Source organism: Lonchura striata, chromosome 4 (assembly GCF_046129695.1).
Source record: "Lonchura striata isolate bLonStr1 chromosome 4, bLonStr1.mat, whole genome shotgun sequence".
NCBI classification, from domain to species: Eukaryota; Metazoa; Chordata; class Aves; order Passeriformes; family Estrildidae; genus Lonchura; species Lonchura striata.
Window position 1 is genome coordinate 65,728,956 of NC_134606.1, and position 22,569 is coordinate 65,751,524.

The 22,569-nt window shown below is 37.1% G+C and overlaps 1 protein-coding gene across 1 annotated transcript in view; it reads left to right on the top strand.

Annotated features, from left to right (window-relative positions):
* TBC1D9 (TBC1 domain family member 9) overlaps positions 1–22,569 on the top strand; it is a 45,923-nt gene that overhangs the window by 15,478 nt on the left and 7,876 nt on the right. The window contains exons 3-16 of the mRNA XM_021526497.3: positions 2,283–2,401; positions 4,072–4,300; positions 5,289–5,550; positions 6,617–6,824; positions 9,601–9,807; positions 11,273–11,443; positions 11,893–12,043; positions 13,569–13,783; positions 15,221–15,338; positions 16,271–16,556; positions 17,272–17,401; positions 19,906–20,004; positions 20,120–20,188; positions 21,403–21,643. Coding sequence (XP_021382172.2) covers positions 2,283–2,401; positions 4,072–4,300; positions 5,289–5,550; positions 6,617–6,824; positions 9,601–9,807; positions 11,273–11,443; positions 11,893–12,043; positions 13,569–13,783; positions 15,221–15,338; positions 16,271–16,556; positions 17,272–17,401; positions 19,906–20,004; positions 20,120–20,188; positions 21,403–21,643 — 2,505 coding nt within the window. The remainder of the gene's footprint in view (positions 1–2,282; positions 2,402–4,071; positions 4,301–5,288; positions 5,551–6,616; positions 6,825–9,600; positions 9,808–11,272; positions 11,444–11,892; positions 12,044–13,568; positions 13,784–15,220; positions 15,339–16,270; positions 16,557–17,271; positions 17,402–19,905; positions 20,005–20,119; positions 20,189–21,402; positions 21,644–22,569) is intronic.

Sequence of the window (22,569 nt, forward strand, 5' to 3'; positions counted from 1 at the left end):
AAAATAAATAAATATACCATATGTGTAGAAATTTATGGTGCTGCTGAATAATGAGAATTTTGCTTTTCTTCTGGGAAAGATATTGTGGATTTTGTAGAAGTACAGTAGTCCGTCTTCATTTAAGCTATTCAATTATGAATCTTAGCCCTAATTGAAATTGCTTATGTAATTAATGTATATATCTGTGGTTCTATTTTGTGGAGTGTTTCTTAAATGTTTAGTCTCCTAATACCTGGTTGATGGCTTAGTTGTTTTGGCTAAATTAAAAGACTGCATTGGCATAGTCTTGCCACTTGTGTGGAATAGTGTGGTTCTTTCAGGGAGGTAAAATTTTACAGAGAGCAAATAATTGATCTATGCAACCTTGAAGCTGAGCAGCCCAGTGTTCCCTAAGGCTCTGTGCTGTGGTTATTTTATGAATTTGCAACTAAAGCAATTCCTTCTGAACTGATCAAGGGTTGTTAAAATTATACAGGTTACTTAGGGCCTTGGCTGCCTTTAGCTAAGCAATTCTCATTTGTCCTGCATTGTCCCTCCCTGTTCTCTCAGGGTAGACTGCCTGTTCCTTGGTACTTGTCATCTGTTTTTACAGAAATTTGTCTTTTTCTCTGCCTTCAATAAAGAAATAATCTCCATCTTCAGTAAATAGCTATACAGAGTGACTCAAAGAAATATTGTTGTTTCATGATTCGTATATGACATTTGGTCTTGCTCGGTGCAAGAGTATTCTGAAGATGAAAGTAATCCGGGGGGTTTGTCTGCTCTAAATTGTTTAGACAGATTTGGATGTGAATTTTCTTGGATATTAACTCTACTGATCTAGGCTGTGTGAGGATTCTAGCTGGTGAATCTGAAACCTTATAGCTCTGGAGAGAAGTCTTGTTAACAGCCCTTTCTCCAGTGCAGCTTTGAGTTCTGTCTATTGAATTATACAGGAGAATTGTTACTTACTTTTCAAGAACAATTGATGGTCTAGGAATGCAAAATGCTGTACACAATCAGCCTTTCATATTGTAGTAGCACTTCTGTGTCCCGTGCCAGTGTCCCCCCAGTGTGCTATGCTCAGTTTAAGGTGAAAATGGTGTGATATCTAAATTCTGTTTGGAAATGAACTTTTTTAGATCCTTCACCACCTGTTAAATCAGTTCTTCTTACAGTGGCTTTGTGTGTTTTTCAGGTATAGAACTGCTGTAGATTTTTTTGTGGCAATGGTAATGATATGCATTTTCATGCAAGTTGCTATGTTGTAGCTATTTTCATTTTTATTTCCTGCCAGTCTTGAGGGCTTTGTATTTTGAAGTTCAGTGTTTTAGCTGTTAAAGTTGGTTTCTTCCTCTTTTCTGAGAATCTGAGTTACTGCTTAATTTACCTAAAAGGCCAATGTTGGTATAATGGTGGATACTTTTAATATGCTAAGATAGCTAAAAACAGCAATAAAAATAACCTGTAGTTTAAAACATTGCAACAGGTATGTATTTGAGTCCTGAACAAAGCAATGGGAAAGACCTAGCCTGTCATGATGATTCGTTGAGAACTGGGGTGTAGGTTTTGGGCTGATTGTGTGATCTGCTGCAGGGGAGACTGGGAGAGTAAACAGTGAGGTAATGAAGACAAAAAGCAGTGGGGAAAAGAAGAGATGTATTGTTATGAGTTGGGAATAATCAACCAAAGCAGTTTCAGAAGAAGTGATGAAAAATAATTGATGAACCACAAACCAGAAAGAGACAGCTTTAAGAAATAGTTCATCATGATAGTGTGTCTGCACTCCTTGTAACTGCTCTTACAAGCTAAGCAATTTTTATTATGACAGTTTAATTTTATATACATAGCTCATGCATTTCATCATTGCTTTTTGCAGTGGTGTAAAAGCCAAGAAGAGATAAAATTGTGTTCAGACCACCTCCTGAGTTCTAGAAAGGTCTGGTTGCATCCCATAGTTTTAAGGAGAAGCAGCAGTGGCGATCACTTGTGGTTCTGAAATATGGATTACATACGTAGGCTGTTCTGTAACATGATTTAAGAATCTGTACTACAGCCAGAATTGTGACATTCCCCTGGAAGTTGCACAGAATGTTGCATTCTGTTGCCTTCATTGGAGCTGTTAAATTAAATACAAATGGAAGAAAATTTTGGAATTTTCAGAAGGACAGCATCCAGTGAAATACTGCATCTCCACTTACTGGAAAGTTTTCTTAGAGTTTTTTGTTTGTGATTAAAAGGACATTGGCACTGGTGAATTATTTATTTTGTGACTTTTGGTTGGTTTGTTTGTTTTTATATAGGTTGCTCGAGGAAGGAAATCACTGAACACTGGGAATGGCTGGAACAGAATTTGTTGCAAACTCTTTCAATCTTTGAAAATGAGAATGACATAAATACATTTGTCAGAGGAAAAATACAGGTAGTGTATTAATTACTACAAATGTTGTTAATGATAAATATGACTGGGGAAAGAAAAGTGATGTGAATATGAAACAAATTGGAGTAGTCCCCAGGCTGCTCTGCCTTTTTGAAGGACTACCAGCTGTTAAGTAGCAACACGTGTGTAAAACTCAGGGAAACTGGGAATAGTGCACATAGCTTACAGCAGTGTGATTTTTTTAAGAAACCCATATAAATATGTAGACAAGTCTTAAGGCATTGTAAGTTCTAAAATTAATTGCACTGTCTTAAACTTTGAGAGTTGTTTGTGCAACTGTTTTTCCATTGCAAGGCTTAATTTTATTTTTTTAATGCACTCATAATGTCTCCTCCCCTCTTCTGTGTAGTTAAATCTTGTAGTATTGACACTTCATATAGGTGTTAAGGGTTGCTGGTTCATTGATTTGTTTGCTTAGTGGAGAGTGGGAGTGTTGGTTTTCTCAGAATTTCTTTTTCTCTTCATAGGTCAGATAACTATACTGGCAAAAAGTATTTTTTTGTACTAAGAATTATCTAAAAATACATACTTTGTTCAACAATTGTAAGAAAATTTGATGTATTTACTGGTGCATGTTCAAAGTGTTGGATTTGTCTGATTTCTCTTTTAACATTTCCTATAGTAAATCAGCTCTCTTATGAATCCCACAGTTTCTTGTGTTTCCCCAGTGAATCAGGTATGAGTGCTACAGATGATCATAGGAATATCTCATACGTGAAGACGTCTGTGTTTCAAAATATAATCCTTAAGGAAATTGTTACTTCTTAGAGTTGGATGAATACTATATGTGAATAGTTCTCTATCTTATACTCTGCTCTTCATGTAAATATGGAGCAAGTTGAAGGCAAAAAGTCACAAAAAAGGCAAAAATTTTATAACTTTTATATAAAAGACAAGAGAGATTATTGTAAAGAAGATTGGGAAAATAAGCAAATAAAACAGAGCTTCAGTATAGAACAGAAGGAACCATAGTTTTTAAAAATAGCCAAAAACATTTTTTCACCTGTTGCCTCTTCAAATTTCATGAGGGTCATCTGCACCTGAAAGTGGGAATTTTGTTTCCATCCTATTAGTATATCTAATTTAAGATTTTTTTTTTTATTTCTTTCTGCCCCTCCACCCCCCACTTTTTGCTCTTCTGTGCTCAAGGTCCAATAAGAGGGGTTATAGATGTAATATATAATTTTTGCTAAAGAACAGTAGTTCCTTTTCTCCCCCAGTAAGAGGGGTGATAGAAGTAATATAAAATTTTCCCTAAAGAACAAACTTTCCTTTTTTCCTTCCCTTCAGAAAAATTTCATGTGAAATCCTATGTTTGTTTCCCCAGGAGGGAAGAGGAAAATACTGCAGAACGGAAGTGCTTCACAGGGCTGTTAAAAGTATTTGAGTTAGGCTGGTTAATTTAAAACAAGGTACTGGCAAGTGGTTGGTGTTTGGTTGCTTTTGACTTAGGCACAGTAGGGAGTAAGCCTGAAATAAAGTAAATAACTACATAAGCCAAAGAGTGAGCAGAAGAACAAGAGCTCACTGAACGACTTCCTTGGCATTGCAATAACCGTTGTGCCCTGTGGCATGGATAGCAGTGGGAATTAGGATATCTGATAGCCCATTGCTACTAACAGGATGTGTCCCTTTTTTTTATTCCCTGCCAGGGCATCATTGCTGAGTACAACAAGATCAATGGCATCAAAGAGGATGATGACACAGAAAAATTCAAGGAAGCCATAGTGAAATTTCACAAGCTGTTTGGGATGCCAGAGGAAGAGAAATTAGTGAACTACTACTCCTGCAGTTACTGGAAAGGGAAGGTTCCCCGTCAGGGCTGGGTGTATCTCAGCATTAATCACCTTTGCTTTTACTCTTTTCTCATGGGCAGGGAAGGTATGTTTTCAGTCGAATGGTAATTTGTGCATCTAAAAATGGTTAGGAAATCTCCTGTAGGTTGTTACTTTTCATGTACTGATCACTGAGGGTACAAAGACACTACTGAAGAAAAGAGAAGCAGGGAACAATTCCCTGATTTGTCACACTGCTTAACTGTGTGCTTGTTCCCTTGTTTGTTTGGTCTTTATCAAAGTAGTTCTCTGTAAAATGGTACTTGGCATTTCTTAGGGACATGGTTCACCTCAGGAGCTATGCCCAAAAGGAAACAGGGACAAGATCACACCAGTTCTGGCTTTCTCTTCTGTTCTTACACAATCCTCAAGTACTAGTCTGGCACACTTTGCAACCTTAAATGACACATCTACATTTGTTCAACACCAGAACGTCAGAAAGGTTTCAGAGGAGACCCAGAATAAAGAACTGCATCCATATTTTGGATGCAATCAGTCTGCTCTACAGGGAGTTAATTCAAAGCACTATGGAGGTGAACAAATAAGCAGTATTTGGTTATGGGCAATGGATCAGTCCTGGGATTTACCCTCTGCTTTAAAGACACCACCTGTATTGGTGTTGGGAGAAAAGCTAAGGTTCTGTCTTGGCTGTTATATTTGAAACTTTTTACTGTATAAAAATAACACAAGCCTGTCTGATGTGCTTTGACTGTATTTCTTTGCTTACAGAGGAAAAGAGGACATCAGAGTCTGAGCAAGTGCACTGACAGTGATAACTCATGTTAACTTACTTAGCTTTGTAATGCTTGTGGTATTCTGTAAATAAAGTAAATGATATTTAAACTCTTTAATCTCCTGTTTGTCAGGTGATAGTGGTTTGTTTGTACAAACTTGATCTGTTTATGCTGTGCACCCAACTTTTCAGGATGCTAGAACAAGTCAGTTGAATGCATTTTATAGGAAGAGAAAGCTAAAAGCTCCTGAATATGCTCATTTTTATACTGAATCTTGTTTTTTTGTTTGCTCCTGTTCAGCAAAGTTAGTTATCCGTTGGGTTGATATCACTCAGCTTGAGAAAAATGCTACACTGCTCTTCCCTGATATGATCAAAGTGAGCACGAGGTCAAGTGAACATTTCTTCTCAGTATTCCTTAATATCAGTGAGACATTTAAACTAATGGAACAGCTTGCCAATATAGCTATGCGACAGCTTTTGGACAATGAAGGATTTGAACAAGACAGGTCATTACCCAAACTGAAAAAGAAATCCCCCAAAAAAGTATCTGCTCTAAAACGGTAGGTAGCATTGGCTCTTACTCATCTGTTCCTCCTCAGTCCTTTTACTTGTAGGATTTTGTCCAAAAGTTTTCTAATGTTGCAGCCATTTACTGTTACTCCAAAAGGAATGATTGATTCCAACAGTGGCAAAATATGAATAATTATTTAAATGTAATTACTTGGTATCTTGTTGAAATAGGAAATGGAAAACATTTGAATGCAAGCATGTTGCAAAAATAAACTTTCTTGAGCCAAATGCTCATTTGTTCAGAAGCTCTTTAGTGTATCTCCTGACACTGGCCACATTTTGGTATCTGTTGTAAGGCCATTTTATGTCTGTATGGGAGGGTGGGAAAGTGATTAATGTGTAATTAAGAACTGTGATTAGCATTCATACTTGGTCTTATCACTGGTATTGAGAAATTAGAATCTAGATTATTCATTCTATCTGGAATATAGTTTAGGTAAAAGTGATACAAAAATTGACATAAAATTCTAATTTCTTCTTTTATATCACACTACAGCTTATTAGTTTCACTTTCATTTTTCCTCTGTATGTCATTCATTTTAGTGTACCATACAGACTTATAGACAGTGCTTGTTTATGTTTCTCATGATTTAGTGATATGTGACATGCATTATATCATGTCTGTTAGTCCTTATTGTTGAGTGCTTTGCACTGAATGCATTATCAAGTCTAAGTCTTTAAATTGTCACCAAACTCTAAGGATTCCATAATGTTAATAAAAAAGCCTCAAATAAGCATTTTTTAATTATTGTTAACAAAAAGTGGATTCACTGTATATATTCTCAGAAAGTACAGCTGAATATGAAAAGCTCACTCAGTCTTTCCCCTCTGAGAAGTAAGGATGAATGTCCGAGTCATTCATGGCAGCCTTTTCTTTTCATGTAGTTTTAGAACCGTCCAAAAGTGAAGAATATGTCTCCACTATATGCAAATTATTTCTAACTTTTCTGTACACTCCTTGCTTAGCTGAGTTATACATTGCGATGATTTGCATAAAATCGTAAAATGTATTTTTTATTCCTTAAACCAAGAAAATCTTCCTGTGGGTTTTTTCAGGGATCTTGATGCCAGAGCAAAGAGCGAGAGATACCGTGCATTGTTCCGACTTCCCAAGGATGAGAAATTAGATGGACACACAGACTGTACTCTTTGGACTCCTTTCAACAAAATGCATATTTTGGGTCAGATGTTTGTTTCTACAAACTACATTTGCTTTACTAGTAAAGAAGAGAACTTGTGCAGCCTTATTATCCCTCTTCGAGAGGTAAATATTTGTATTTTTAAATTTATAGGGCAAGTAATAAAGCAATATCTTATATTTCAGCTTAGCTTTGATTTTTTTTATTTTGTTGGAGTTTTTTTACTATTATTTTTTTTATTCTTTTTGGAGAAAAGCCTCTTTTTATCCTTTTAATCTCTTGGGAGCATGCCATATTGATGTGTTCTAAGTAACATTTAATGAGTGTATCTTAGTTCACAGTTCCTGCTAATAAAACTCACACAGTTTTTTCCATCAGTTTTCATAACCCTTTTGAGTTCTTCCTCTCTCATAACTTGTATTCTGATTTACAGCCCAATTTTAGATTTTTTGTGCCTCATAGGAAGGAGTGGAGGGTGAAACTTCCTAGTTTGATGAGTGGAAATTCTGGTAAAGAATCTGTCAGATAAAATTTGCCTTTGTCAGATGTAAAAAGATTCATAATCCCAAAGTTTTGAATTACCTCTTCACATAGACTTGCAATTGTTTATTCTTGTATGTGGAAAATATTTTGTCAGTATTTTTCAAATTGGTGTGTTTCCCTATTTAAAGCTGGTTACTTAAAGCAGATCATCAATAAGAAGAGTTTCCTTGATGCAATGAAAAATAATTATGTTGGGGAATTTTTAATGTTTGACTTGATTTGTGAGTTAATGGAAAATTGTGGTAAGTGTTGGAAGTAGTAGCAAAGCTGAGTAACCAAAGACAGTTTGGCTTGACTGAAGAACCATGGAATATTTCAAGGCCCTGTTTTCCCCTGCAAATCATTAAGAGTAAAATGGGTACTTGTTCAGAAACTTTGAAGTACAGCTTCTCAGCAGCTTGTTGCAACAATTTTGGTTATTTGGGATGAGGTATTCAATTATGGTTGTACTGTTCATCTAAAAATCAAAGGGAATGGCAATCCTGCAGGTAAAGAGGTGAAGGAGCAGTCAAAGTCTTCATTTAACAGGACCTCTTTTCCTGGATGCAGATTCAGCAACTGCTTTGGATAGCCACAGTCACAGCAGCATGGGATTCAGGGCATCTCTAAAGCTTTAAGAGACAGAAGTTGCTGAAGGAATAAGTGCTTCTGTTTGAACAGCTTCATGTCTCAGCACCAGCAAGGAGAACAGTAAACCAGGGGGTACTGCCAGTCCTCAGAACATCTGATCAGTACCTTTAGTAATTAAAGGAAAGCTTTCTATTTAATTAAATCTTTGGGTTAAACCCTAAGTTAATTCCAGTGTTCTGTAATATCCTGGAGGTGTTTTGACAGATGAGACAATAGCAAAACATTGATTCAGAAATTATGGTGGGGAAGGATGGTTTTCAGTGACTGACTGCGCTGCTCACTGCATCTTCAGCAGGTGCCCTCTCCAAGACAAAGCACTTCAGATATGTGTGTATCTCTACTGAATAGGAAATAAGTGGATATCACCTCTCATTATAGCGGAGATATAATTGAGCTTGCTTTAATAATGTCTGTCCTGTGCCTTTAGAACTTGCCTGTCTTGTGTGCTGATTGCACTAGAAGAGCTCTTAAATGGAACAGGAGACATAGGGAACACTTTTCATCTAACTTTAATATGCTATGAATAAAGTCCTTTATGTTAACAAGAAACAAGTAGATTTGTAGTTAACAGAAAAATAAAAGAAAGTGGGGAGAACAGAGAAGTGGCTTAGTCCCTGAGCAGTGCACTGCAGTCTTTAAGTCTTCAAAGAGAATGTATGAAAAATGGTTACCCTGTCCATTTAGTTAGAGAGCTATTAATATTGTAGGACTCATGTCTTACCATTGGTTTCTGTTTTTAAAAGCGTTAAAGGAGCAAAAGTCAAAGTCCTAGCAAAATTAAATGTCCCACTTTCTATTCTGGAGGCAGTAAGTCAGTTTTCACTACCTAAGAAATAATCTAAAGTAATAAAAGCAGTGGTTAAAAGTATTTATAATTGTGATTTGTGTTTTGTTTGATGTATGAACTGCACAAACTTGGAGGATTGATATGTTTATAAGGTAATAGTTGGTAATGTTTAGGACACACAACTGTTATGTAATTCAACAGTGTATGTATGACTTATCCCTGAGATTTCTTTGTGTTCATGTGCTTTACCAAAACCTCAGGGAACTCATTCCCTGTACTCAGTAGATTGTGGTATGAGTACTTTTTACAGGTTGGAGATCAGTTAGATTAGTGACTCTTTCCCTGACAACTGAAGGCCATACAGAAGCCTCCACCTTACATGGTTAGATATTTTCCCTTGTAAGGGAAGACATGGAGTTAATTTCCCTTTGTTGCAAGTTCCTGTGTACTGTGAAAATGCAGTTAAAATAACACTATGCAACTGTTTTCACAGTGTGAAACTGTAGTGCAGTTGTACAGGAGCATCATCTCAGAAATTATTTATTCATATGTATTGGCAGTAAAAGGTAGGCCAAGGTTTCTGTGGCCTGTGCTGATTGTGTAAGGAAGCAAGAGAGGGATTTGGAAGTCCTAGAAAAAAGCGGATAGATTTGTATCCCACAGATTAAATTTTGTTTTAAAATATGGTCTAAGGAAAATCAGCTAAGTAGTGCAGGGGAGTTTTGATGGAAAATGTATTTAAACCAGTTGTTTGAGGGATTCAGCCTTTATCTTTCAGTCTTGTGAGCCCTTGTATGCAAACCATGTTTTCTGGCAAAGGGATGTCCATAGTGATTTGATATAAGGGTGGAAGGAGCATGGGTTTTTGTATTAAGATGTTTTCTTAGACCAAGCAGTTTGATTAACTAAAGATCTTAAGCTGTAGCAACTGTCTCTTCTAGGTGACAATAGTGGAAAAGGCAGACAGCTCCAGTGTGCTGCCCAGTCCACTGTCAATCAGCACAAAAAACAGAATGACATTCCTCTTTGCCAACTTGAAAGACAGAGACTTCCTTGTACAGAGGATCTCAGACTTCCTGCAACAAACCACTTCAAAAATATACTTGGATAAAAATATTTCTGGAAGCTATATCAGCTCAGATGATGAGGTATGTTAAAGAACATGAATAATTTTCTAGAAGAGGAATTTAACTGGTGTGGAGAGAGGAAACATCTTTTAAGTTTTTGTGAAGCTAAACCTTTAGGCACAGAAATGTGCCCTCTTTTGTGTTAATGCCTTTGAGCTGAAGTGTTCAAATTTGTCAGTTAGGATATCTATATTTTTCATGTTAAATCTAAGAGAAATTGTCATTGCTGAGGAAGACCTACTCTAACTCTTGCTGTCACATTCTGAAATTACCATGTATCTTGCTGGCACGTATCATAGTCAATTAACTGGTTAATTGAATAGTACTTTTAATATCTATTTACTTATCCAACTCCAATGTAATTCTGGAATTGTAATAATTTGAAGAACTTATCAGTTGGCCTGAAACTCCTTTTATTCAAGACTTCAGCTGCTAAATCCCATTTTTTGATTCTTCTGGAAGCTATGTCTGAGCTGAGCAGGTTTGCATGTGCACTGCAAATGAACTTTGGAACATTTGACCTTGCAGGAAAAAGCCAGCCTTGTCCTAAACATCAAATGACCCTATTCTGAACGACCTCCTTATATATGTGTGCAAAGTAAATGGTTCTTAAAAGTTATGATTAAATACATTTTCTTAGGTGCTTTGAATGTCAAGCCTTCTGTTGAATTCCAGCTTTTATGAATGAAATTCAGATGCTTCATATAACAACCTTATCAGTTCTGTTAAACCCAGCAAAGTATACCAATTCAGATCTCATAGTAGAAGAGGCTTTTGTGGTATATAATTTTGGTATTATGTAGGTAGCTCTCACATTCCCAGTCTGTCCTAAGCCATACCTTAGTACTGTCCTGAGGAGCCCTAGCCTGTTGGCCATGTGTGTCTTAAAAGAACTTTTCTACTTGCTTTGTTGATGGCAAGGTATAATTACTGTGTTATTGTATACCAGAGCATGTAGGCATTTATAGTGCTGGAACTTTTGCTGTAAATGGATCTAAATATTCTACCTGCTGAATTATAAACACAAATTAATTGTAAGCATTGCTACAATTTGTAATATGACTTCATATCTAGATAGGCATGACTGACTTGCAATTTCAGGCATTTGACGTGAACTGCTCTATGAGATTTTACTGTGATGCAATTTCAAAGCTTTTTGAGAAGTCAGGAAATATTTCAAAATACTTTTCTTCCAAATCACAATCTAGCAGTCCTATGATGTTGACAGATCAAGGAAGCTGTTTCAATTGCCCAATGCTACTTAGGGTTAACATTATCCTAGCAATTCTAGTTCTAGAATTTGGTTTTGTTTCAGGAGAGCTGTTGAGAAACTGGAAGATATTTCATTATTCTTCACTGGTCTAATTTCTGCTGGCTTATATTTTTGTTAACAGTTAGCATGTATAAATTTTGAAGTAAAGTGAAGTAAAAAGTCCAGACACTGGCTCATCTTTATGCCTATATTTCTTGTGACTACTTTCTACAGGTGTTTACAAGGTCAAGTAGTTTGATTTCTGCCAGTCCTCACAAAAGCCTGAGCTCTGAGTCAGAGGGAGAGCGACAATTCAACCTCAATGATAACGGTATTCCAACAGCAACTCAAGCTTTAATGACAATGTATCGGCGCAGATCACCTGAGGAGTTCAACCCTAAGCTGGTAAAATACACCTCTGAGTGCTCCACCTGATTAAAAAGGCTGTTAAATTATGTTTGCCTTAAAACCCATGTTGCTGACCCAGAAGAGTTTCATTCTGCCAGACATTTAAGAAGAGGAAGTATTTTTCACTGAAGTAAAGGCTTGAACATGTTGTTTTACCAATACAAATAACTTCACTACATAAAAGCAAAGTTTGATTGTTGTTCAAGGAGAGATTGTATTCTGGCTCTTAAATATAACTGCTTCTTTTAACAGCAAGGTCTACTGGCATAGAAACTAGGGAATGGGAGGAAGCAGCCCATTAAGAAAGTAACTAGACTGTAGCCAAGTTATTTCTTGCTCACTTGGAAGGTTAGGCTATTGCAGGTTTTTTAGCACCCAAGATTTTAGTGGGTCAGAGTGTTAGAAAGAGAAGATGCATCTCTATGTCTGCCTTTCTTTGCTTTTAGGCCAAGGAGTTCCTGAAGGAACAGGCCTGGAAGATTCACTTTGCTGAATATGGCCAAGGGGTCTGTATGTATCGTACAGAGAAAACAAGAGACCTTGTGCTAAAGGGCATTCCAGAAAGCATGAGAGGGGAACTTTGGCTACTCTTTTCAGGTAGGTTTTTGTTTGAGTGTGTCTGTGAGATATAAGCAAAGCATGAGGGAAGAACGGATTTCAAAGGTGATTAAAGGTGCAGATAAGTGTCTGAAAATATTAGGAGTAAGTAAGGCTGTGATTGTTAGCAGGCACCAGACAAGTTTAGACAACATTTCAGTTCAGATCAGCAAATACCCTTTCTCAAACAGGCTCACTATTAGGGAAGAATACATAAAAAGCAGAACTCGTATTCAGTAACCAGAAGTCAGTAGTTTAGGGACCTTCTAGATGTTCAGCAGCCACCAGCAAGCCTAATTCCCATTTATTTAATAATTTATGGATCCAAGTAAGTTTTTGGCCTTCACAGCAACTGTTGCAAGGAATTCCAAAGTTTAGGCATGTTGCATGGAGCCACAATCTTCTTTTTTTGTTGATATAAAACAAAAGCTACTCTAAGTTTGTATTAAGTGTTTCCACTATGTAAAAAAATGGTGAGAAAATATTTATCTGGTTTTCTGTGACATAAGGGATTCTCTAGATATGTGTCCACTTAAAGTTGTTTTGTTTTTTTTTTTTGAAGTTGAAGAATTTTGTTACTAGTTATATGGAAATCAATCCTACCTCAAGCATTTTTCATAACCTATCACCATATGCCTTCTTTAGCTCTACCCTCCTCAAGGTAGTTACCACAGCTACCCACACCACTTATGATATAAGCACAAAGGCCTTTTATCTGATGACCTAATGATGCTTTCAAGTTTGTTTTCTATTTCTTCCCTAGTAATACATAGTCATGTACATTTTCTCTTTGCTGTTGTGCACTAAAAAATGTTTTCAGAAGATATGCACAGGAATGCAGAGCTCTGTTTTGTGTCCTATTAACAGCTAGTTTGGACTAATTTTCACTGTGTATCTATATTCATATTTTCTGTGTAGATTGCTTTGTGCTACTGACACTTGATTCTCATTTCCAAAAAAGTTGTAAAGTCAGTAGTGAAATCTCATAGCAACTCTGTGAGCATGTAGTGGTATCCCCAAGGCTGAGTGCCCAGCCCAAGATGACAGAATCATTTTCAGAAGTAGGAATAGAGCTCTTGAGTTTTTGTGTCTTGCTTTTGGCTGACATATCATACTCTCTGCAACCAAACATTAATCTACTCTGTTCTCAGGGCAAATAGCTTTCTCAGAGACAAGTTTTGAGTTATTTAGGATAACCAAACCCACAGCCAGCTGCAGAGGGAGCTCATGATACCATGTGACTGCCCAGTTGGTTTGTTCTTCATGCCACCTGTTTTGTTCTGGCTGAGAGGAATTTTAACCTCATTTTTATAATGCCTGTAGAGAAGACAGGAAGGGAGCATAATCACCAAAGCACAACCTTTTTAATTTTTTAATCACCTTTACTGAAATAATATTTTCGTATTTGCTTTCAAAGTTCTTGGTGATACTTGGAATGGAAGGGGAGCAGATTATCATGTTGGAATATTGTACCTGCTGAACCTTCCATTTTCTCCTGGTTTTAATACTGTTCTCCTACTCCTAGGAGCCATTAATGAAATGACCACTCATCCTGGCTATTATGAGGACCTAGTAGAGAAATCAATGGGAAAATACAATCTTGCTACAGAAGAGATAGAAAGGGATCTGCACCGCTCCCTTCCAGAACACCCTGCATTCCAGAATGAGATGGGTATTGCTGCTTTAAGGAGAGTCTTGACAGCTTATGCTTTCAGAAATCCAAACATAGGATATTGTCAGGTAATTGAAATACCCTGCACTCCTTCAGCTTCTGGAATTCCAGTTCTTTCCTTGAGGTCCTGTTTTTTCAGTCATGCACGTGGGGTTTTGGCTGTGTGAAGCACACTGAGGTGTGGATGGTGCTGTGAGCTCACACCTCAGAGCTGCAGAGAGGCAGGAATGCCGAGGTCAGAGAGATGTCACACAAGGACCTGCTCTAACAGCAGTATTAGCAGCACACATTGAGAGATTTTTACTTCTGTAAGCATAATTTCTGCTTATAGATCTAGAAACTGGACAGATGATAACAGCTGTCTACAGAAAATGACAATGGACCCTGAAGAAAGGTTATTTTAATATTAACAAAAATTCCCCTCAAAACCAAAGCACTTCGTGTCCAGCCTTAAATTTTTTATCTATTTTTATTTGTCCATCTTATAATTATTTATTCAGAACCTCCTTTCCTCTATCAATGATGGCATGCCATCATTCAAAACAATGAAGAGAAACAAAACCAGAAAACAGGCAAAAAACCAAGCAAAAAACCTCCAAACACTCTGAAAAAAATAAAGCATCTAGGAGATACCTCTGTGAGTCCCAACCATATATCTGTGGTGTTAATACTGACCCCAGTGCATGGTTTTGAGGTTCTTATGCCCATAATTCAAGTCACTTGAGTTTCTGGTATTAAATCTTTCTCTTGCCATATAATTTTGGTTTATCACCTGTGCTTTTTTTTGCCTTCCTACGTTCTTTTGCAAACAAGAAATGTAAATTAATTAGTATTAAGAAGTTTAATTAATACCTGGCTGTTAAGACTTCCAGATGCAACTTGAGTAAACGCAAGCAGTTCTAACAGATACCATCATAAATTATTTAATAACACATGTGGTACTAAGTAATAGCTACAACATTTGTAAAGATCATTTAGCAGAGAAACAGCAGAAAGACATTTCAGTTCTGGTCCCTAAAGCTGTCACAGTAATTAATAACCTTGAGATTTGGTTCAGCTACAGTGAGAATTCAGGCACATCACTAGTGCTGTGGGTGGTGTTTTGGCTGCACCAGACCCAGATTCCCCAAGAGCACCTATGACAAAATATCAGTAGCAGTGTATCAGATGCTTGGAGACCTGAGTCAGCCATTGGATTAGGAAGAAAAATCTTGCTTTCTTAAAAAAAAATCTGCAACACAAAACAAACTGACCCAAAAAAAAAAAACAACACCAAAAAGCCCCAGTGAAATGACAATAACAAAACTAAAGAAAAGCTTTACAATTTTCTGTGATTTGAGGCTTTCTCAAGCCTTTCTTTGAGCACTGGGGAAACACTGCTGTTTTTACAGGGGAGTACTTGAACAGTTTGGGATCTGCAGGGGGTTATGTAGCTAATGTCCTAACCACTTTTCTGCCCAGATACAGTGCTAGATATTGAATAATTATATTTCCCTTTCTTTTAGGCTATGAATATTGTCACTTCAGTGCTGCTCCTCTATGCAAAAGAGGAGGAAGCTTTCTGGCTGCTGGTGGCTCTGTGTGAGCGTATGCTGCCTGACTACTACAACACAAGAGTTGTTGGTATGCTAATGGGGACATTTTTGAAATGACAGTACAAAAACTAACCAAATTAACTGGTGTTATTTGTACTGAAACAAATATATGGGTAGATGCATCTGTGCATGCTAGTGACGAGACAGCTTGCTCAGGAGAATAAAGGCAATTTCCTAAAGAGGTAATGTTATGGTTAATAGTTTATCACCTGCTTAGGATCAGATGGCATGCTAAAGTGGGATTAAGTAAAGTAGATTTTTAAGAAAATATGTGAGGTTAAAATTTGAGCTTTAAATGATCCAGTTAGCTGATTAAGGTAAGATGGAAACAGGAGCTTTAGCAGTTTGTAGTAAAAGTCTTCATGCCTGTGCCTCTGATGTGAAAGGGCACAAGTATCAGAAAGCTGATTTTGGCAGATGAGCTTCCTTGTGTATGTCAAAGAGAGTGACTTCAATTTATCATGGAATCTGTTTATACTATATCTCACAAATACTTGAGATACTCAGCCTTAGAAATTATCCTTCCTGGCCTGGTTAAAATACTGATGTTATGGCATGGGAATGTATAATATGGGTTGTCTTGAAGTAAATCTAAACCCTCACAGTCACCCTGGCCTCATTCAACAGGTGATGCTGAGGTCTTACTCCAATTAGTAATGGTAATATCAAGACACTATTTAACTTCTGCTGGTGCTAGGCCAAATTACTCCTTTTTTATTTATTATGGAATGAATAATTAAAACAGAAAAAAACTTACTACAGTTCTATATGTATGCATAGCTCAGTAGTGTAATGGAGTCTGTTACTCATTTGAAAGTGAGAAAATGTGCATAAGCACCAGGCAAAATATTGTTAGATTTTTTTATTTATATACATAGAATACATAGAATTTTTTTCCTCCCCTAAATGGCAATATATCAGTTGCTCCTGAATTAATTCAACCTTATTTATCTTCAACAGGAGCATTGGTGGATCAGGGTGTCTTTGAAGAGTTGGCTCGTGACTACATTCCACAGCTTTATGACTGCATGCAGGACTTGGGTGTAATCTCCACCATCTCCCTGTCCTGGTTCCTCACTCTTTTCCTCAGTGTAATGCCATTTGAAAGTGCAGTGGTAGTTGTGGATTGTTTCTTCTGTGAAGGAATAAAGGTGATATTTCAGTTAGCACTCGCTGTCCTCGAAGCTAATGTAGAAAAGTTGCTTAACTGTAAAGATGATGGAGAAGCCATGACAGTCTTGGGAAGGTATTTATTACAGAAAATTATCTTCGTGATTGTTTGTTATTTATTTTTTTGCTTGCTTTTCTGATTAGTATTCTATGTTGAAATACTAAATTTAAACCAGTACCATATATGTAAATCTTTTACATGCTTGTAGTAGTCTGCTTTCATCCACATAAGGTAGTCCTTATATTATTTTAAAATCATGCTAAGTGGCCAACAAGATACAAAGTCTTCTTTCAAGACATTCAAGTAAACTTCCCAAACCTAGATATAGAAATTTAACTTGATTCATTATTTTAATGGATTAAATGAGTTTCATTACTTCAGCCTGCTGCCTTTTAAATGTTACTAATTAAAAATGTTGATGTCAAGGAAAATTGTTTTGGGAATAAACTAAGTCGGGCTAAGAAGAATTAGGTAGGATATTGAACAAATAGATTTCAGTGAAACAGGATGATAATAGATGGAGTTGCTTGAGTAATTTCATCAGAACTAATGCTGCTGAGTGTAACCTCCAATTTTCTTGAGTTTGGTAGCGGTGTTTAGTTTTCAAGGTGCTTCTGGAACTTTGGAATTTTTTCATAATATAACCTTAACACTTCCTGCAGAATGGCTTGATCACTTTTATGTGCAATAATCAATATGTTACCTTTGTGCTGTTAACCCTCGAAGGGAGGGCATACAAATTTATCTTGTGTTTCTCATTTCTTTTTTTTTTTTTTTTTTTCCCCACCAGATATTTGGACAGTGTAACTAATAAGGACAGCACTCTTCCTCCCATTCCTCATCTTCACTCCCTGCTCAGTGATGATGTAGAGCCTTATCCTGAGGTGGATATCTTCAGGCTTATCAGGTCTTCCTATGAGGTAGGATAAGATTTCTTAACAGGAATTTGCCAACTAACTCAACTTCTGCTTCACAGGGGAATTCGATGCTCTAGTTTGGCTTTGTTTGAAACAGAAGGAACATTAAAAAAATGCAGACTCATCTGAGAAGCCTGAAATTAAGCAAGGAAGAGGAGTTAGACTTTCTTCTTCTTTTAATTGGAGCTTTTTTCATAAAGAAGTCTGAGGCCTCAAAGAAGAGCAGCCCACAGCCAAAAAGTGATTTACAAACAAAATCTGAATTTTTAATTTGGAAGGATTTAATCCTCATTTAAGCTTTTTTGTGCTTTTCCAAGCTGAAATAGTAGTGAAATCCGCATGATTTCAGAAGACCTTTCTATTATCAATGAAACTTTGCCTTTCATCCTTTTGCCATTCATTCTTTTGCCTTTCATTTTCTGAAAAATGCTGACTGTAGCCATGGGCCGCTCTATTCTCTACTATCACCAAAGCTAAAAAAAATCCAAGTGAAAGGAGATGGTAATAGCTAATATCTATTAAAAGGCAGGACAAAGCCTGCAAAACCAACTAAAATCTGCAGACTGGTTTAATTGTCCTTAAAAAAAAAAGGCCATCAGTTAAAATACGTCTGATGGTTACACTGGCATACCCATACTTTATAAAAATTAAGGAAAAAAACTGTAAATATTTTTTCTCTTTAATTTCTATTATTCCCTTCCATAGATATGGAGTCAATTTATACTTTGCAATAGCACAGCTTTCTCAAAGGCACTTCCTATGCCCCTAAATTCCCCTTGCTTTAACGTACCACATTTAATAAGGAAGTAGGCAGTCTCTAGTGTATTCTGTGCTGAAGGGAAAGGTGTATTAGAGTAGATGGATGTTTGGTGAGTGTCAGAATGGCCAGGAAGGCATTTATGTGAAATTGTGTTTCCCATGCATTTTTCCATTTTCCTCATCATGAAGATTGCTTGCATTGTCTTAACTGCTCTAAAATGAATAATCCGACTCCATGCAGAGCTAGTTTGTCTTTTGGGGGCTTTGGAAGCACAGAACCTTGTGCATCTTTCTAGGTAAATAACCAACTGCACTTCAGTAAATTAGGCAAAACAAGTAGCATGAGGAGTGAGGAAATACTTTCCAACATTTCACCTGTGTGTACAGTGGTATCTGGATCTTGGCCATTTTAACTAAAGAGCTGACACTGAAAGGTCTGTGCTGTGGAAAGGTTTGATATAATTTTTACCTTGAACAGGTGACATCCTTCCAACAGCTCCTTGTACAATTTGAAACTTAGCATGGACAAAGGACCATTCCCAGAAGGTAATCTGGGAAATTTGCAACCTTTCTTTTTTGTAGACTACGTGAGTTTTAGTTTTATGGATGTAAACAGACCTTCTTTCTTACTTGGCCCCCATACCAGTGAATAAACACTGATTACTGGAGTAAGTGTGGCCTCAGAGCCACAAAAGATCTGTCTCCTCAAGGTTTTGTGACCTCTGTGGTGCCTGATATTCATGAATGTTAATTTACATTCCATTTTTGTCAAATGACTTCTTTCTTTGTGAGCAACATGCTCACAAATGAAGCATCTTTTTACTCCCATGGTACATGATGAAGGTGAACACCTTTATCGATAAATGCAGCTTTAGCATTAATTTCATTTTACAAGAATGTGCTAACATATTATGACCTGCTTATGTAGATACACTTGCACTGGAAATATAAATCCATCTTGTATGAAAATGTGTCCTGTCACCCCTATATGTTTTTATGGTGTGGTTGATGTCCAGCATTATTGTTCCTGCTGCTCATCTGTGCATTCCCAAGTGTGTGGCTTTTGGATGGCAAGAAACTTCTGTTTATAATACTTCTACAGAAATGAATCTTAGGGATTAGGCATTCCTCTGCATATGAAATAATGGAATATTATTCCTAATAGGTATTTCCCCTGTGATGCTTATGTAGTATGTGCAGCAGCTCCCTGACACTGTTGTGTGCATTATGGAAAGAACTTCTGAAAATAAGACTTGAGTATTAAAGAGACTATTTTCCTAGTGGAATATGCATTCTTGCTACTTTGTTTCAGATCCTCAGAATGTAAGGACTGCTGTACTGTCTCGGCCATTAGAAATCCAGTTAGTTTAATATTCTCTTTCTGTTGTGATTATGAGACATTCCAGGACAAGCTGAAATATAACTCCATAGGAGGACTTATGAAACAGTCTATTCACAGAGATTTGCCAAGCAAGAAGTTTCTACATATTGAGATTGCAGTTTGAAATGAGAGAGTTTGAAATTTAATAAAGACCTTTTAAATTAAAATAAGTTATTGGGAAAAATAAAATCTAGTGATATACTCCTAAAGTCTTTGTAATTTGTAATGTGTTTGAAAAATGCTTTAAGAGCAGTTTCATTTGTGGTACATCATGTAATTAAATTAATTTTTCTAATACATTAAAGGCAAGGTGAATATTCTGAATATGAATACACAGACAATCATGTACTCCTTTTTCTCTTTCAAGAAATTTGGAAGCATCCGGGCAGATTTAATTGAACAAATGAGATTCAAACAAAGACTGAAAGTCATCCAGACCCTCGAAGATACTACAAAGCGCAATGTGGTCAGTACTGAAACAATGTTCTTTACAAATAACAAGTTCAGTCATTTTCTGAAGCTTAGCTTTTGAGTGGAACATGGATTTCAAATCTGTAACTGTTAATGTTGTGTTTCAAAAGGTTCGAACTATTGTGACAGAGACTTCTTTTACTATCGATGAACTGGAGGAACTCTATGCACTTTTCAAGGTAAAGCTAAGTGAAGATAAAATCATGTGCCTCCAGGAAGTCTAAATGTTCATTTTTGATGTGCAACTCTGTCTTTTCCAGCACCAGGTCAAGTGTGTCAGTTATTATTGGGTAACTTGATGCAATCGTTACTTAGCTGCTGTATTATTGATATACAAAAAAACCCTCAAGCAGTTTTTAAAACATTGGGAAGGGTTTAGTTTACTAATTGATTTGTCCATGGGATAAAAGTATATACAGGTAAAAAATAAAATGAAAAATTGGATTGAGACTTTTGATCAGTCTCTACATGTCTCTCTACATGACCCAAGTTTTGGAATTTATCACTATTCTATTATCTCAGACAGTTAATACTTTTGTATAGCAGTAACTGATTTTTGCCACTGTTAATGCTTTAATGCATTAAAGGGGAATTTAATGCCACAAAGTGATGTGTCTTCATCAGTTGGTTGTACAGCAGTGCCATTATATCTACAAATTTAAAGGTGAGCATTTAAATGTGTTAGCTTCACCTTCATGCACAATGTCTTAAAACAAATTACTTTCTTCTTTTTTGTTACAAGAGATTTTTCTTTAATATGTTGTAGAATTATATACTGTTAATTTCCCATCTGCAACAACAAGTCCAAGTTGTCCAAATCCTGCAGTGCCTTCTTTCAGTCTTCCATTAAATCAGTGAGACCAAGCTGGACAGTCCTCCCTGGGTGATCACTGTGCAGTGCTGGGATCTTTTTCTCTAAGCTTCTGAATTGTTTTGAATTATTTTCTGCCAAAATCAGCTTCAGAACCTCCGCTGATTTCAGTCAAACTGAAAAAACAGTACATTATTCAGTATTTTTGAGAATCTACAAAAAATATTTCAAATAAACAGCTATTTTCATATTATTAAAGATTAAATAAAGATTTCATGAACCTTCTGACTTGGCTACATGATGAGGGTGCAGAGGGTGACTAAGCACAAGAAGCCTGTGAAGTCTCAGCTCTGGATTTCATGTTTCATCTGCCTGGAAGGCAGAAAAAGTTTTGCTTTATCTTTTTTTAGTGGAGGGATGCTTTTTGATGCTGGTCAGAGGAGAATAAATTGAAATGTATCTGTAATCTTGCATTGTTTTAAGAATGCATGTGGAAGAGTTGTTTGGAAATTTTTTGTCATGGAGAGCAATGAATTGTTTATAGAGGTGCTGACAATCTCATGGTGTTTACCTTCTGTTTAGGCAGAACACCTGACGAGCTGCTACTGGGGAGGAAACAGCAACGCCACGGAGCGGCACGACCCCAGCCTGCCTTATCTGGAGCAGTACCGCATTGACTTCGAGCAGTTCAAGGGCATGTTCGCCCTCCTCTTCCCCTGGGCCTGTGGAACTCACTCAGATACACTGGCTGCCCGCCTGTTCAGGCTTCTGGATGAAAATGGAGATCTGCTCATCAACTTCCGTGAATTCGTCTCTGGACTAAGTAAGGAGGATCCATGGCACTTTCGAACTAATGTGACAAACCAGTTTGTTTCTGTTCAGCTCATTTTATTATGCCTGTGACACTGGTTCCCTCTGGGGTTTAGACTGGTCTTAGCAGGTGAATGTACATTAGGCAGTGGTGTATCACACTGGGAAAAGGACAACACATGAACAGATCCATTAGGATCCGAGTATTTCACTGACTGCTAACTCTCAACTCAAAAATTAACTGCAGTACGGATACTTAATGGTGTATTTCCCCTTGGCATAGTTAGAGTGTGTGGTACTACTTCTGTTGCTTCTGAAATTACTAACTGAAACTGCAGAGAGCAGTTTGGAAGTCCCCTGAAAAGGAGAAAGTGAAGGTGCAAGTCAGAGAGGGAGGCTGAATGTTTTTAGATTTGAAGAAGCAAGATTTCAGGACATGAAAGTCCAGGATTAATGTGAGGAAGCAAAGGTGAGGCAGGAGCCAGCCACTCCTTTTTTAAATATAGCTGGAGTTGTTTGCTGTAAGTGAGCAACATCTCGCCATCTACCATGTGTCATTTCATGGCAATGTGGAATTTCCTCCAGCTCTATGATTTGATTTCTTTTGAGAGTGAAAAGGTTTCCCAGTCTGGCTTTCAGCAACTCTTTGTTAACAGTATGTTTAAGCATTAGGGCTCCAAATGCAGCCTTGCATTAAAACCTCTGTACAGAAGTTTTGAAAGTAGCACCGTGTTGAGGGTAGCACCTGTTCTCTTGTAAGTGCAAAATAGCTATGACAGTAAAACTGGCTGCATGCCTCCCCTTCATACCACCCAAAAAATCCCAGTGCTTCCTGTGATGCAGCAATTTGTATTTGAGATACTGTTCCAGGTAGCACTCAGTGGCCTTTTGAGAAATTAACTACTCTTCCAGTTTACAGGATGCTGTTAGTAACAGTCA